The sequence below is a fragment of the Phyllobates terribilis genome, unplaced genomic scaffold (assembly GCF_046119375.1).
Source record: "Phyllobates terribilis strain yellow unplaced genomic scaffold, ASM4611937v1 Scaffold_5__5_contigs__length_657084704, whole genome shotgun sequence".
NCBI lineage: Eukaryota > Metazoa > Chordata > Amphibia > Anura > Dendrobatidae > Phyllobates > Phyllobates terribilis.
In genome coordinates, this window is record NW_027362765.1 from 591,548,818 (window position 1) to 591,564,611 (window position 15,794).

Below are 15,794 nucleotides of genomic sequence, written 5' to 3' on the forward strand. Positions count from 1 at the left end.
CTTGTCTTTGTCACCTGAGATGGCAGTTTAGTTTAGGATAGTTTAATTAAATTAGTCATGTGTAAAATGTAAACATTGGCTCACCTAGGTTTGAGTTTGAACAATACCTGTGGCCTACAGAGGTGTAAAATTGAACAATCTCTGAGCAACTCAATTGCAGACCATAGTGTAAAAATAAATAGTGTCCTACAAACTCAATGCACTGCCAGGGTCTTAGGAAAACTATTCCTGAGCAATTCACCTCCACCACTGTTGTAATTCTGGTTAATATGGTTTCACATATGTCTTGCATTGATGACTTATGTTCATGCTTCTGTGGTGGAAGCAAAGCTGAACTTTGGGATCCTGAAGAACGCCGCAAAAATGCACCAAAAAAGCACTAAAACCTGCGGCTTTGACGCAGCTTCTTTCCTGCCAAGAGATCAGGTTTGGCTGCAGAAAAAAAAACGCTGAAAAAATGCCTAGTGTGAACATAGCCTAAGAAAATACTGGGTGACAATCACTAATCTTTGACTTGTGTATTCTGTTGTTACCTCTGATTATTCCTACAGCTGATTACTGTTTTCTGTAGATAAAGCCAAAATACACATTAGACTAAATTCGGCTGAATCTGACAATAGCGACCGGGTCAGCCAACAGCTTAATGTGTATGATAAGGTATAGTATTGGTTCATTTGCGTATTTATATAATGATATAATTTCATTATATAGATATAATATCAGTCTTCTCTACTCTGGAGTAAATACATATACTTCTGACAGCCTTCCTTCATAAAGAGCAGCTTTGATCCCACTTCAGTATAAAACTTAATATTTATGCAACCTTTCCATGTTAAAAACAAATCAATATAATAAAAGTATAGAATAGAGGAATCCAGAGTACATATCCCATCATTGTTCTGCAGTGTGCTGCCGACAGGTTGCGATCTTTAAAGTTGGATCTGTAGCATTCACCTATTATCTCGTTTCTTTTTCCTTTCAGATGAGCTGCAGGAGCGGCTGGTTGAACTTGATGTCATCCCTTCCTTGGTCAGGATATTAACTGATTACCCAGATAATGATACGTTGGTGCGTGTGGATCTCCTGGCCTTGTCTAATCTTGCGGATCTAGGTTAGAAATCTCTTTCAGCCTGTAACATATAAGTATATAATCACTTACCAACCTCATTTTCAGTAGAACTTTATGGGAAGGAAAAAGTGACACACAAAAGAGTAACTTGCTTCTCTTTTTTTACACATCAATAGCAGGAATGAAGATAAACATTTTGGAAAACAATTTAATAAAATACTACTTTTACTAGACAACAGTATTCTGATTTCACTGCTCAGATAGTGTTAAGTGGGGACAGATTTTTCAGCTCATTTCAGCTCAGGTTACAATTATTGGAAGTTTATGGAGAGGAGAGGGGCAGAATTAGGAAAGCAATAGACGCAGAGAGACATACAGAGAAAATAGTTACAAATGTAGTATGCTTAAAAAATACCAGTCATAAAAAGTGTTATTCCTCATGTACATACCCGAGGAAGAGTATGGATTCATAGGTGCTATATTATGGTTTAATGCAACTCAAAATGAACCCATCATACTATTTTATGAAGAAGAATTAAAGGGAATCTGTCACAAGATTTTTGCCACCTAATCTGATATCAGCATATTGTAGGGGCAGAGAGCCTGATTCCAATGATGTAGTACAGCCGAAAAGTGTCAAAAAACGCACAATAGGGCATGACCCCGGCAACAAACGTTGTAGATACTATGGTATTGCTCAGCTGGCTAGGTTGTGTCAGGAACAACTTCTAAGCAGATACAGATACCAGCTGCTGCTGTTCCATATGCTGGAATAAACCAGCAGTAAATGCAATAATAGAAAGGGATATAAGGATAAATATGCTAAGCTGCTGGTCAGGAGGATATCCAGTGGTGATGATGGTGTTGAACAAAGAGCAGTTTTAGTACGCGTTTCAGAGTTGAACAAATTCCTTAATCGGGAAAAAACACAATGATTGTATTTTTTTCCTGATGAAAGAGTTTGTTCACCTCTGAAATGCATTGATTAATAAAACTGCTCTTTGTTCAACCCCATCATCATCCGCTATCTCTCAGATAACTCTCTTCTTGACCCTTTACAATCTGGTTTCCGCGGTTTACACTCTACTGAAACTTCACTCACTAAAGTCTCTAATGATCTACTATAAGCTAAATCTAATGGTCACTACTTCATTCTGATTCTCCTGGATCTCTCGGCAGCAATTGACACTGTGGATCACAAGCTCCTACTCACTATGTCAATGGCCATTCTATGCTGAATGTGCCTGCCCTCATCAAATTGCAGCCGCTAGGCAAATTGAGGCCGGGCAAGTACCGGAATGGCAGACTGGCTGGGTATCCCTGGTTCTGATTAGGGAGGGGTTTGGGTTCCTGGAGAACTGGGCCGACTTCTCAGTTGGCTATGTGACACCCCAGGGGTCTGGTTGCCACAGTAACGTAATGTTATGTCTGAGAGCAGGTGGGAGGTCCTTTAGTCAGGGATCCTGTGCATGCCACACCTCCTGCCCAGTCTTGGGAGGGGAAGAACTTCCCCTATATAAACCTGGGGCTGAGGCAGGGTGAGTGAGTAGAAGAAGAGAAGAAGTAGAGACAGCATAGGAAGAAACAGCAGTTACAAGGAGTCAGGGGCTGGCAGCTGCAGAGTTCGCCCTGACTAAGAAGACTTTTTACCGGACCCGGAGTCCGAGGCTGTGGGGACTAATTCCTGCCCAGCAGCAGAATCCGTCAGGCAGGGGATTTCAGGTCCTCTGGCCCAGAAGCCCGAAGGCACGGTCACACGCGTGGGACCAGCACCGCCATCGTGGAGCGGAAGCCATTAGAAGGCCCCGAGTCACCGGCCATACGGGTGAGCACCACACGGTACACTCAGGGACGTGGGCTACTTACATCAGCTCCTAGCAAGGTAGCCAGAAGAGTACAGTCAGTTTGGGAGGCCTACAACTCCGCCTGGCCAGGGGAGATCCCATCTGCTCAAGGACTGACCAGGCCCCATCCGCTAGCAAGTACTCCGGGAGGGTCTTTTGTTGTTACCAGTAAAGACCCTGAACTACACCGTACCGTCTCTGAGTGGTTCCTGCTACCCCCATCATCCACGTCGGCTGCCCTGAGGCCATACCCCTCCCGTTGGGGGTTATACTATCACGCTGCACAATCCCACCATCGGCCTCAGCGGTCTGCCCTGCAGCAGCAGCCCCCTGGCTGCACTCAACGGGTGGCGTAGTCATCAACCATTTACTACTAATGGACTGCCGTCTAGTTTGACTCCCTGGGCACGGACCGGGTCACCGCCACGAGACTACAACCCTCCACAGATCCGGCTCCGGGTAAGCTCCCGCATGCGCAGCGCAGCGCGACACAGGCCCAGGGGCGCGTCAACTTTGGCGTAGTCGGCAGGATCTCGTGCCCGCAACCACCGGGTACTGCGTGCCTGAAAAGCAAAGACTGTTCAAACTTACCAGTGGTGAAGATTCCCGCTATCCGTGGAGGTTTCCCGCCATCCGGCACCATCTTCTACCTTCTTCCCGCCATCGGGGAAGTTTCCCGCCATCCGGCGCCATCTTCGGCCTTCTTCCCGCCATCCGTGGAGTTTTCCCGCCGTTGGACGCCATCTTGGGGACGCCGCGCGGGAAGAAGAGGGGCGTGGACTCCGAAAGCGCGCGAGAACTGAAACCCCGCCTCACGTCCGGACGTTGCGTAAGGTCCTGGAAGGAGCCCAGCAGACGCCGACGTCACAGGAGCGCGACGGAAGGTCCTCAACCCTGACGATCCACTGCGGAGCCGCGGCCTACGGAAGAGGATCATCGCAAGGTAGGCCACGGTCCACTAGGGGGGAGGAAGATGTCGGATACGGAGGAGAGCTTCACTGCCCCAACCCCCGCCAGCGCTACCGCTGCTGCAGTTATGCCCTTCACCATGCCCTATATCCCGGGAGCAGCTTGGCTACCCCAGTATTCAGGGGAGTCACATACCCTGCATGACTTTAGAGAAAAGCTGGATAGCCTCTTCCAGGTGTACCCCCTCACAGAAGAGCAAAAAGTGAGCATCCTGGTGGCCCAACTAACCGGGGCAGCCAAAAGGGAAGTAAAATCCTGGCCACCTGGGAGGAAGACTGTCGCAGGGATACTAACCCGGCTGAAGGACACCTTTGATACCCGCACCTCAGCCGAGATTAAGCTTAGATTCTACGGGTGCAAGCAGCGAGCGCATGAGAGTATAAGGGACTATGCACTAAACCTACAAGAGGCCCTGAGGGCCATAAAGCAGACCGACCCTGATGGGGTGGGAAACGAGGACAGGCTGTTGACTGAACAATTTATAGAGGGTTTATATTGCAATGCCCACCGAACCCAGTTGCGGGCAATGGCCTTACAGGATCCCCATCTGGACTTTGCACAGTTCAAGGACAGAGCCATCCGGGTGCTCCGAGAACCGGCACCAGGTGGCGTTGTGACCCACAGACGCCCCACTACCACTTACTACCAGGAAGCGGCGCCCTTGTCAGCAGGGCCTGTGGGAGCTGATGCGCAGGCTTTGGACAATGACCCGGCTCCAGACCTACACCATCAGGTCCAAGAGCTAGTTAAGAGCGTTGCTGCGCTAACCCGAACTGTGCAGTCTTTACAGGTTTCCACCCCAGGGAAGATCCAGCTGGCATCCGGACCGGAGGACATCCCGTGGCGTCGACCAAGGAGGACCCCACCGGCCAGAGGAAGACCCAGTGACCGATACAGCGAGGACGGACGACCCATCTGCCGCCGCTGCAATCAACCCGGACATATGGAAAGGTACTGTTCTTTAAACGGGCACAACCTGGGGTAGAGGGCCAACCCCCAGGAAAAAGATCACCAGGCCCATCGAACTGGCACGACAGATATGTGGGAGGACGTCCAGTCTTGCCTGTGGTACTGGATGGCATTCCCATGAGTGCCCTACTGGATACCGGGTCACAGGTCACCACCATCCCGTACGTGCTCTTCAAGCAGTACTGGAATGACTCGGATATTACCCGCTACCCTGACGACGACTTGAGTATCATCGCCAGCAATGGCCAGCCCGTGCCACAGATCGGATTTAAAGAGGTGACCCTCAAAATCGGTAGAGTCGAACTGGCCGCACAGGGACTGATCATTGTAGATCTTGATAAACATGAGAGTCACCCAAAAATAACTCTAGGAACTAACGTAATTGAAAATTGTCTTGCAGAGGTGATTTTCCTTTTACAGCAGGTTGCCAAGAACGCCAGCTCCGGCGAGCAGCGGGTGCTCCAGAAAGAGATCCGGGCACTGATGCAACGGCAACAAGTGGAACTCTCCGGCGGTGAGATTGGTAGCGTAAGAATGTGTGACCCTTTTCCTATTGCCATGCCCCCAAAAAGTGAAATGATGATTTGGTGCCGGGCAGCTATTGGTCTGAGAGGTAGAGATTACCAGGCAATGGTAGAACCAGTTTACTCAGACAGTAGGCCCACCATTTTGACAGCACGGGGGGTGGTCAATGTACGCCATGGGAGGGTGCCCGTTCGCATAATAAATATCGGGGAGAGGGAAGTGTACCTGCCCCGGTATGCTACGCTAGCCAAATTATATACCACTAATCAAAATTCTATACAATCTGTGGAACCCTTGCCTCCATCTCACCCGGAGGAAGGTAACGGCTCTAAGAAAGACATGGAGGACTGGTGTCAGCAACTACATCTGGGTACTGACTCCACTCCCTCACATCAGAAACAAGGAGTCTATCGGGTGGTTCAAGAGTATGAGAGAGTGTTTAGTAAACACCCGTTAGACTTCGGGCGAGTCAAGGGGGTAGAACACCGCATCCCCACGGGAGATCATCCTCCCATAAAAGAGAGGTATCGACCCGTACCCCCTGCACATTACCAACACGCCAAGGGGATGCTTAGAGACATGAAGGAGGCTGGGGTAATCCGGGATAGCTGTAGCCCCTGGGCAGCCCCACTAGTTTTAGTCAAAAAGAAAGACAACACCATGAGGATGTGTGTAGATTACCGGAAAATCAACCGTATCACACACAAGGATGCGTACCCCTTACCAAGGATAGAGGAGTCATTGGCTGCTTTAAGATCTGCTAACTTCTTCTCTACCTTGGATCTCACTAGCGGGTACTGGCAGGTTCCTGTAGCAGAGGCGGACCGGGAGAAGACCGCATTCACCACCCCGATGGGACTTAGCGAGTTCACCTGCATGCCGTTCGGACTCTGCAACGCCCCAGGAACCTTCCAACGATTAATGGAGTGCTGTCTGGGCCACAGAAACTTCGAGACGGTCCTGTTGTACCTGGACGATGTCATCGTATACTCCAAAACTTATGAGGACCACCTGAAACACCTGGCGGAGGTGTTCGAAGCTCTGGCGAGTTACGGCCTAAAGGTGAAACCCTCCAAGTGTCACCTCCTGAAACCAAAGGTGCAATACCTGGGACACGTGGTGAGCGCTGACGGAGTGGCTCCCGACCCCGATAAGATCACCGCAATTAAGGGATGGCCAAGCCCCTCCAGCGTAAAAGAAGTGCGGCAGTTCCTAGGGTTGGTAGGCTACTACCGAAGGTTTATTCCCGGTTTCACCAAAAAGGCAGCACCTATGCAGGACCTCCTGATAGGCCAGTCCCGGAAGGCCAAGAACCAGAAGCCGCCCTTCAAATGGGAAAAGCTAGAAGAAGAGTCCTTCCGCCAGCTGAAGATGGCCCTCACGGGGGATGAAATCTTGGCGTACCCGGACTATAGCCAGCCCTTCATCCTCTACACCGACGCCAGTAACATCGGGCTAGGAGCCGTACTGTCCCAGATTCAGCAGGGGAGAGAACGAGTAATCTCCTATGCCAGCCAAAAACTGCGACCCACCGAAAGGAACCCCGAAAATTACAGCTCAGTTAAGCTAGAGTTCCTGGCCGTGGTATGGGCAGTCACCGAGCGCTTTAGGCATTACCTCGCTTCTTCCCGGTTCACCATATACACGGATAACAACCCGTTGACACACCTGGACACGGCAAGACTCGGTGCCCTGGAGCAGAGGTGGATGGCCCGTCTGTCCAACTACGAGTTCACAATCAAATACCGGGCAGGACGCTCCAATACTAACGCGGACGCCCTGTCCAGGATGCCCAACCTGCCGGACGAAGGAGAAGATCCGGAGGGACTGGAAGAAGTTGAACTCCCTGCGTTCCACCGTCATGGGACTATCCAGTATTCCCACTGGGTAAGGGGTAAGCAGGCTGCTACGTTGAACCCCTTACCCCACTACAACTGGGCGGAAACGCAAGACAGCGACCCTGCCGTCCGACTGGTGAAGGAGATGCTGACTCGGCCGGAGGCTCGCCTTGAACCAGACGCTCCGGAGGAAGCCAAACAACTATGGGCGGAGAAGAGTCGACTATTCCTTTACAAGGGGAAGTTGTGCCGCAGAATGGTCAACTCCCGGACGCATGAACTACTCTGGAAAGTAGTGGTGCCCCGAAGAGACGCAGCCATGGTGATGGAGGCATACCACGACGGAGCTGGACACTTCGGGTGGAAAAAGCTGGAGTTCCTGCTGCGCGAGCGGTTCCACTGGGTAGGCATGAGGGGAACCATCGAGAAGTGGTGCAGAGACTGTGGCCCGTGCAATCTGAGAAGGAAGGACCGGGCCAGCCAGAAGACTCCCCTGCAGTCCATCGTCACCTGGCAACCGTTGGAACTGGTAGCCTTGGATCATGTAAAACTGACCCCAAGCAGAAGTGGCTACGTCTACGCGTTAACCATCGTGGATCATTACTCCCGGTTCTTGGTTGTCGTCCCCGTCAAGGACTTAACGGCTCAAACAGCAGCTAGGGCCTTCCAGCAGCACTTCTGCCGTCCACACGGGTACCCGGACCAAGTGCTGACGGACCAGGGACCTGCCTTTGAAGCGGAGGTCTTCCAGGAATTCTGCAATCTGTATGGCTGCCGGAAGATAAGGACGACACCCTACCTTCCGCAAACTAATGGACTTTGTGAAAAAATGAACCAGGTGGTAATGGATCTTCTAAAAACATTGCCCCTGGAAGAACGCAGTCTGTGGCCTGAGAAGTTGCCCGATCTGGTGGACCTATACAACCACATCCCGGTAGGTTCCACCAACTGTACCCCGGCTTACCTAATGAGGGCGAGACCTGGTAAGTTACCTGTTGACCTGGAAATGGGAGTCCTGACACCTGAGGACACTTCACCAGAAACAGACTGGGACACAGAGAGGCAGCAGCAGTACCGGAGAGTACAGGAGAGCGTGGAGCGAAGTCTCTGTCGGGCTAGGGAAAGACAAGAGAAGACTTACAACCAGTATGCTCCCGCTGTTCCCCTGGTACCCGGAGAGCAGGTCTTGAAGAGGAAAAGACGGCTCCACAAGTTGGATGACCAGTGGGAGAAGGACCCGTACACCGTACTGCCCTCAAGCCACGAGAACCCGAAGGTCTGTACCATCAGTAAAGACGGAGGGGAAACCACAGCCATTGTATCCCGGGACCACCTGAAGAAGTGTCCCGAACAACTGAGGAACCCTGAAGAGGAACAAGAAGACCATCGACCCGTGGGAGAAAGGGAAGATATGGTTAGTACCGTGCTCGGGGACTTCCCTCGGTCTTGGACTCAAGTCAATGGTGCAGTTGTGGTACCCGTACTCACCTTCCTCCAACCATCATCCCAAGAACCTACGGAGCAACGGGTAGAGCTGGAAGAACAGCCGGTCCAGGAGGCAGAAGACTCCACACAAGTAGAACAGGAGAATCAACCCTCTGCTTATAGTGAGCCTGCCGTACCCCTAGTGAGACAAAGAGCCGGTAGACAGCTGCCCAGTTTACCCTTGACAGCTCCTACACCCTGTAGTTCAGGGCCAGACAGTCAGCTCCGTAGGTCCACTAGGGCCACTAGAGGCCAGTTACCCGCACGTTGGAGGATCTAAATGTTTAAGCTATTTTATAATGTTTACCTGTCTATAGTTGCTTGTGTGTAATTTTGTATTTCTAGTTGTTTTTAGGAATCCTTGGTGGATTTACCGGGAATCCTTGTATATAGTTGGAGCGTAACCCAGGATGGACTAAAGACTGTCAAGGACTCGGGGTAGAACAGACCCCTACCTGGTTACGTCTCCCTGTGTTGGTGAAATGGACACCTTGCTTTCTTCAGAGACTGCACCCGGTTGCGGACACGCCGTAACCATCTTTATGTGTTTTCTTATTGTATTATTAATGTTTTGCCTTGTTATGTTTTCTAAATGTGTTTAGTCCCGGAGTACTAAATTTTACTAGGGGGGAATGTGACACCCCAGGGGTCTGGTTGCCACAGTAACGTAATGTTATGTCTGAGAGCAGGTGGGAGGTCCTTTAGTCAGGGATCCTGTGCATGCCACACCTCCTGCCCAGTCTTGGGAGGGGAAGAACTTCCCCTATATAAACCTGGGGCTGAGGCAGGGTGAGTGAGTAGAAGAAGAGAAGAAGTAGAGACAGCATAGGAAGAAACAGCAGTTACAAGGAGTCAGGGGCTGGCAGCTGCAGAGTTCGCCCTGACTAAGAAGACTTTTTACCGGACCCGGAGTCCGAGGCTGTGGGGACTAATTCCTGCCCAGCAGCAGAATCCGTCAGGCAGGGGATTTCAGGTCCTCTGGCCCAGAAGCCCGAAGGCACGGTCACACGCGTGGGACCAGCACCGCCATCGTGGAGCGGAAGCCATTAGAAGGCCCCGAGTCACCGGCCATACGGGTGAGCACCACACGGTACACTCAGGGACGTGGGCTACTTACATCAGCTCCTAGCAAGGTAGCCAGAAGAGTACAGTCAGTTTGGGAGGCCTACAACTACGCCTGGCCAGGGGAGATCCCATCTGCTCAAGGACTGACCAGGCCCCATCCGCTAGCAAGTACTCCGGGAGGGTCTTTTGTTGTTACCAGTAAAGACCCTGAACTACACCGTACCGTCTCTGAGTGGTTCCTGCTACCCCCATCATCCACGTCGGCTGCCCTGAGGCCATACCCCTCCCGTTGGGGGTTATACTATCACGCTGCACAATCCCACCATCGGCCTCAGCGGTCTGCCCTGCAGCAGCAGCCCCCTGGCTGCACTCAACGGGTGGCGTAGTCATCAACCATTTACTACTAATGGACTGCCGTCTAGTTTGACTCCCTGGGCACGGACCGGGTCACCGCCACGAGACTACAACCCTCCACAGATCCGGCTCCGGGTAAGCTCCCGCATGCGCAGCGCAGCGCGACACAGGCCCAGGGGCGCGTCAGCTACAGGTTCTACGCTAGGGACAGGCTGCACCTCAATGGGGAGGGTGCAGCTGTGCTGGGGGAGAAAATGCTAGAAGGTTGGAGGAGTGTTTAAACTAGGGATTGTGGGGGAGGGTATTCATTTTATAGGTGGGGAACATAGTGTAGATAGTGACCTAGGCACAAACAAAGAAATTGGGGTGAGGTTAGAACAGTCAATATAGTAAGAAGAAATAGAGGTACAGAGAGATACATAAAATGCGTGTACACTAATGCCAGAAGCCTCACCAACAAAATGGAGGAATTAGAATTAATTTTGTTGGAAAATAATTATGACATGGTAGGGATATCTGGGACATGGCTGGCCGAGAGCCATGACTGGGCAGTTAATTTACAGGGCTATAGTCTGTTCAGAAATGACCATACAAACAAGTGAGGGGGGGTGTGTGTTTATATGTAAAATCATCCTTAAAACCCATCTTGCGGGAGGATATATGTGAATCTAATGAAAATGTAGAGTCCCTGTGGGTGGAGAAGAGGGGAGGGGGAAAAATAATAAATTATTGATAGGGGTTTATTATAAGTCTCCAAAAATAATGGAAGCAGCGGAGAATATCCTCATAAAAGAAATAGGAGAAGCAGCGACTCAAGAAGAAGTCATTATTATGGGGGACTTTAACTACCCTGAAATACATTGGGAAACAGAAACCTGTAGTTCCAGCAAAGGTAATAGGTTTTTGACAACTATGAGAGACAATTACCTTTCACAACTGGTTCAGGACCCAACAAGAAGGGGGGCACTGCTAGACCTAATATTAACCAACAGGCCAGACCGCATATCAAATATACAAGTTGGGGGTCACTTGGGTAATAGTGATCACAAAATAATAAGTTTTCATATATCCTTTAATAAGATGTGTAGTAGAGGAGTTACAAGGACACTAAACTTGAGGAAGGCAAATTTCCAACGGTTGAGAGATGATCTTAGTGCAATAAACTGGGACGAAATCCTGAGACATAAAACTACACAAAGAAAATGGGAGACATTTATTAGCATCCTGAATAGGACCTGTGCACAATATATACCCTATGGGAATAAACATGCTAGAAATAGGAGGAAACCACTATGGCTATATAGAGCTGTAAGGGGCGCAATAAGTGACAAAAATAAAGCATTTAGAGAACTTAAGCAAGTGGGTAGTGATGAGGCATTGAATAAATACAGAAAATGAATTAAATTCTGTAACAACCAAATCAAGGCAGCAAAGATACTCATTGCCAGAGAAAGTAAAAATAATCCAAAAATATTCTTTAACTACATAAATAGTAAAAAAGTAAAAAATTATAGTGTTGGCCCCCTTAAAAATAGTCTGGGTGAAATGGTGGATGAGGATGAGGAAAAAGCCAATAAGCTAAATGATTTTTTTTCAACAGTATTTACAGAAGAAAATCGCATGCAGAAAACTTGAGCAGTGATATCAAAAATTCTCTTTTAAATGTCACTTACTTAACCCAGCAGGAAGTACAGCGGCATCTAAAAATCACTAAAGTTGACAAATCCCTGGGCCCGGATGAGATGCACCCGCGAGTACTGCAGGAATTAAGTAACGTCATAGATAGACCATTATTTTTAATCTTTAAAGATTCCATAATAACAGGGTCTGTACCACAGGACTGGCGTATAGCAAATGTGGGGCCAATATTGAAAAAGGGGACAAAAACTGGAAATTATAGGCCAGTAAGCTTAACCTCTACTGTGGGTAAAATCCTTAGAAAACCGTTGCAAAGGACAAGCAGATAATATACATTTATATTTGTGTATATTCTTACTGATCCAATAGATCAACATAGTGGAATAAATGTATATCTGCTACTTAAATTGGTAGACCAATCGGAAGACAATGTCTGTTTTGCCATCATACTGGGGAAGCCATTCTGCTCCGGGGATGTACGGCTGGGCCATGGGCATGACTGGAATCGCGACCCCTGCTAGTGGGGCGGCTGCTCCAGCCTGAGCAGCGCCGGGCGCGAGTTGAGCATCAGGAGCGTTAACCGGTGCTCCGGCATTTTGCTGGTTGTCGGCCATGGTTGCGCCCCCCTAGTGAACCGTAGCCTACCTCCTTTACTTTTGATCGGGTAGGCCGCAGCTCCGCAGACGACGGTCTCCTTCCAGGACCTGACGCTTCCTGGAGCTGCGTCAGAGCGCAAGGTGGGGCTTGAGTTCAGCGCGCTTCCAACAGTCACGCCTCTCTGGTTCCTGCGGTTACGCCCCTCTTCTTCCCGCGTGGCGACACGGTAATGGTGGCGATGTTCACCACAGTTAAAACACAGTTTAATATGGCACACAGTACCCAGTGGCAACGGGCACGAAATCCTGTTTGTGACGCCAGGAAGAGAGATGTGTCGCCCAGGGGGATATAGGGGACTCGGTACCCGGGCCTTTTACCTTGCTTAGGATGTCACGGCAGTCGGCTCCCGGGCCCGTACTCTGGGGTCTCTCTTGAAAAAGGGGTTTTTAGTGTAGGGTTTGCTTCGTGACGCCACCTGTGGTTTCCGGTAATGGTTACCGGCGCTGCTACAGACCTCCGAGGGAGATGGCAGCTGGGATGTTTCTGCTCCCCACAGGCGGAGCGGACCCCCGGGGCAGAGTTGATGGAAGGGACGCAGGTGAGAGATGGCCAGGTCAGGGGAAATGACGAACACGCACACAGGGGGTTCGCTTCAGTACCTTTACTGGTGTAACGGCAGATATGGTCCAGGGTACTTGCTAGGAAGGGTGCACTTTAGGACTTCTCCCCAGTGAGCGGGTATAAGGCCTCCTGATCCGTGTCTCCCTCTCTCTAAGCTTCTAGTCAGCCTGGAACTTGGCCTAGCTTCTGTGTTGTGTTGCTCTCTCACCTGACCGCTTGGTAGTAGGACCTTTCTTTGGCAACCACTATCCCTGGACGCCGGGGCCTTCGGGGTTCCTAGTCCTGTTATTGCTGGTAGCTTCAGGATGACCAGGGGTCTGGAAGCCTCCTGGTATGCCGGTTGTCCCTACTGGGTATAGAGGACCCTGTAGGCGCGGACCCGGTGTCCGGTTTGTGTCTTGGGGTGAGCCTATGATGCTCCTCTGCCCCGTCAACTCCTCTCTCCTCTCGTCTTTGCCTCCGGCCACACTCAGGGCCCTCAATACAGCAGCAGACGTGCTGCGTCTTCACTGCTCTCAGTGGTAGCACACTGTCTCTAAACACTCTCACTGAACTGAACTGCCTGACTCCACCCTCCATATATATATGTCCCTAACAGGCTCCCTCTGGTGGTATGAGGTGGAAGGGTGGAGGTGTTTGTTTGTAATAAGGGCCTCTTGTGGAGAAGTCCGTCCATGCACCCTTTAGGGTCCTGTGGTACCTGTAGTAGCAGGGTGCCACACACTCATGTCACCTACACCTCTTTTCTAGAATTCAACCTTTTTTTACGTTTGACTCTGTATAAACTCTTACTGTTACTCTTACTCACTTTCGTCTGGACTACTGCAAATCTTCCTCTTACTAAATTCTTCCCTCTCCAATTCATCCTGAATGCAGCAGCCAGGATCTTATTCCTCTCCAACCGCTACACCGATGCCTCTACTCTGTTCCAGTCATTGCACTGGTTGCCCATCCGCTACAGAGTCCAATATAAACTTATCACTCTCACCCACAAAGCGATCCACAGTTCAACACTACCCTACATCTCCTCCCTCGTCTCAGTCTACCACCTAACCCCTGCTCACTGTTATGCTCATGACCTAAGACTAACACCATCATTAATCTTAACATCCCTTTCCCGTCTCCAAGACTTCTAGCATGCTGTGCAAATTCTTTAGAATGCACGACCCAGGACAATTTGATTAATTCCCAATATTGCCACAGTTTTAAGAGTGGCCTAAAACACATTTCTTTAGATTGGCCTATCGCCTCACCACACTTATCTATCCCATTTTAGCCCATACAAAATTTTATTCAAAATCATGACCCTCATAGCATCAGTTCATACACCATCCATGCACTTAATAGTCCTCTTATCTGTACTGTATACATACTGACTGGTGACCGGTTCATTCAGCTATTAACCCTGCTGCCATGTTGTCCTTTATATTCATGAGCTGTGTATAACCCACCACCTCCAATGATTGGTTTATACTGTGCATAGGCAGAAAGCAGCCAATCAGTGATGTTGACGGGGTTATACAGAGCTCAACATTCAGAGAGCTGGTAGGTCTGCAGCAGAGAAAGCAATAATTGTATCCAAATTATAGCAAGCAACCCAGTAAGTAGCACATCCCTGGAATCAGGGTCTCTGTCCCTGCTCTCAGTTAGGGTATCAAAAATCTGGTGACAGATTCCCCTTAAAACATTATGCATAGGCTACATCTTTGCAGGAATCTGTTAATATTATTTATTATGTTAATGATGATTGATAATTAGTGTTGAGCCACCCCCGTAGTGTTCGGGTTCGGTTCGGTTCGTCGAACACCGGGATGTTCGAGGAACTGTTCGTCGAACTGTTCGTCGAACACCTTAGAACACCGTCGAACACCGTTAAAACCAATGGCAGGCAAACAAAAACACATAGAAACACATAGAAAACACCTGCAAAGGTGTCCAAAAGCTGACAAACTGCTCAGAAGACACTCTCTTTAAAAAAGCTGGCCGGCAAATTCAGCAGCGGCATACACCGGTACCCGACAATTTAGACAAGAAGGAATAGAGCATCACACATAGATTAGATAGATAGAAACATGTCAGTCACATATATATGAAGTACAGTGATAGTGTTGGTTACTGTACTTGTCATTTAGTATTAAAATAAAGGATTTATTATTAAAAAAATTGGCGTGGGGTTCCCCTTAATTTTAGGCTCTAGCGGAGGTTAAGCAGACGGCTGGGGCAGATGTTTGAAGCCTGGGAAGGGGGTAATACCCACGGAGCTTCCCAGGCTACTAATATCAGCCCCCAGCTGAATACATAGCCTTTACTAGCTATTAAAATGGGGGACCCCCCAAAAAAAATGACGTGGGGTCCCCCCTAATTTAATAGCTAGCAAAGGCTAGGCAGACAGCTGGGGGCTGATATTAATAGCCCAGGAAGGGAGCCATGAATATTGGCCCCCTCCCAGGCTAGAAACACCAGCCGTCAGCCGCCCCAGAAATGGCGCATTCATAGGATGCGCCAATTCTGGCACTTAGCCTCGCTCTTCCACGCTGCCCTGGTGCGGTGGCAGGGGGTAATAGGGTTGGGGTTGATGTCAGCTTATAATGCCAGCTGACATCAAGCCCAGGTTAGTAATGGAGAGGCGTCTATAAGACACCCCCATTACTAACCCCATAGTCAAAGTTAAAAAAAACACAAACACCCAGAATAAAGTCCTTTAATTGAAATAAAGACACAGTCCTTTATTGTTCTAAATTAAACCATACTTACCGTCACGCCCATTCCAGCTGAAGCCAACGATCTCCTGCAATAAAAGAAAAATAATAAAGCAACCTC

The 15,794-nt window shown here is 49.5% G+C and overlaps 1 protein-coding gene across 5 annotated transcripts in view; it reads left to right on the forward strand.

Moving 5' to 3' along the window:
• LOC141273710 (rap1 GTPase-GDP dissociation stimulator 1-like) overlaps positions 1-15,794 on the forward strand; it is a 592,027-nt gene that overhangs the window by 180,282 nt on the left and 395,951 nt on the right. For all 5 annotated transcript variants that reach the window (XM_073685973.1, XM_073685978.1, XM_073685977.1 and 2 more), the window contains one exon: positions 983-1,111. In XM_073685973.1, coding sequence (XP_073542074.1) covers positions 983-1,111 — 129 coding nt within the window. The remainder of the gene's footprint in view (positions 1-982; positions 1,112-15,794) is intronic.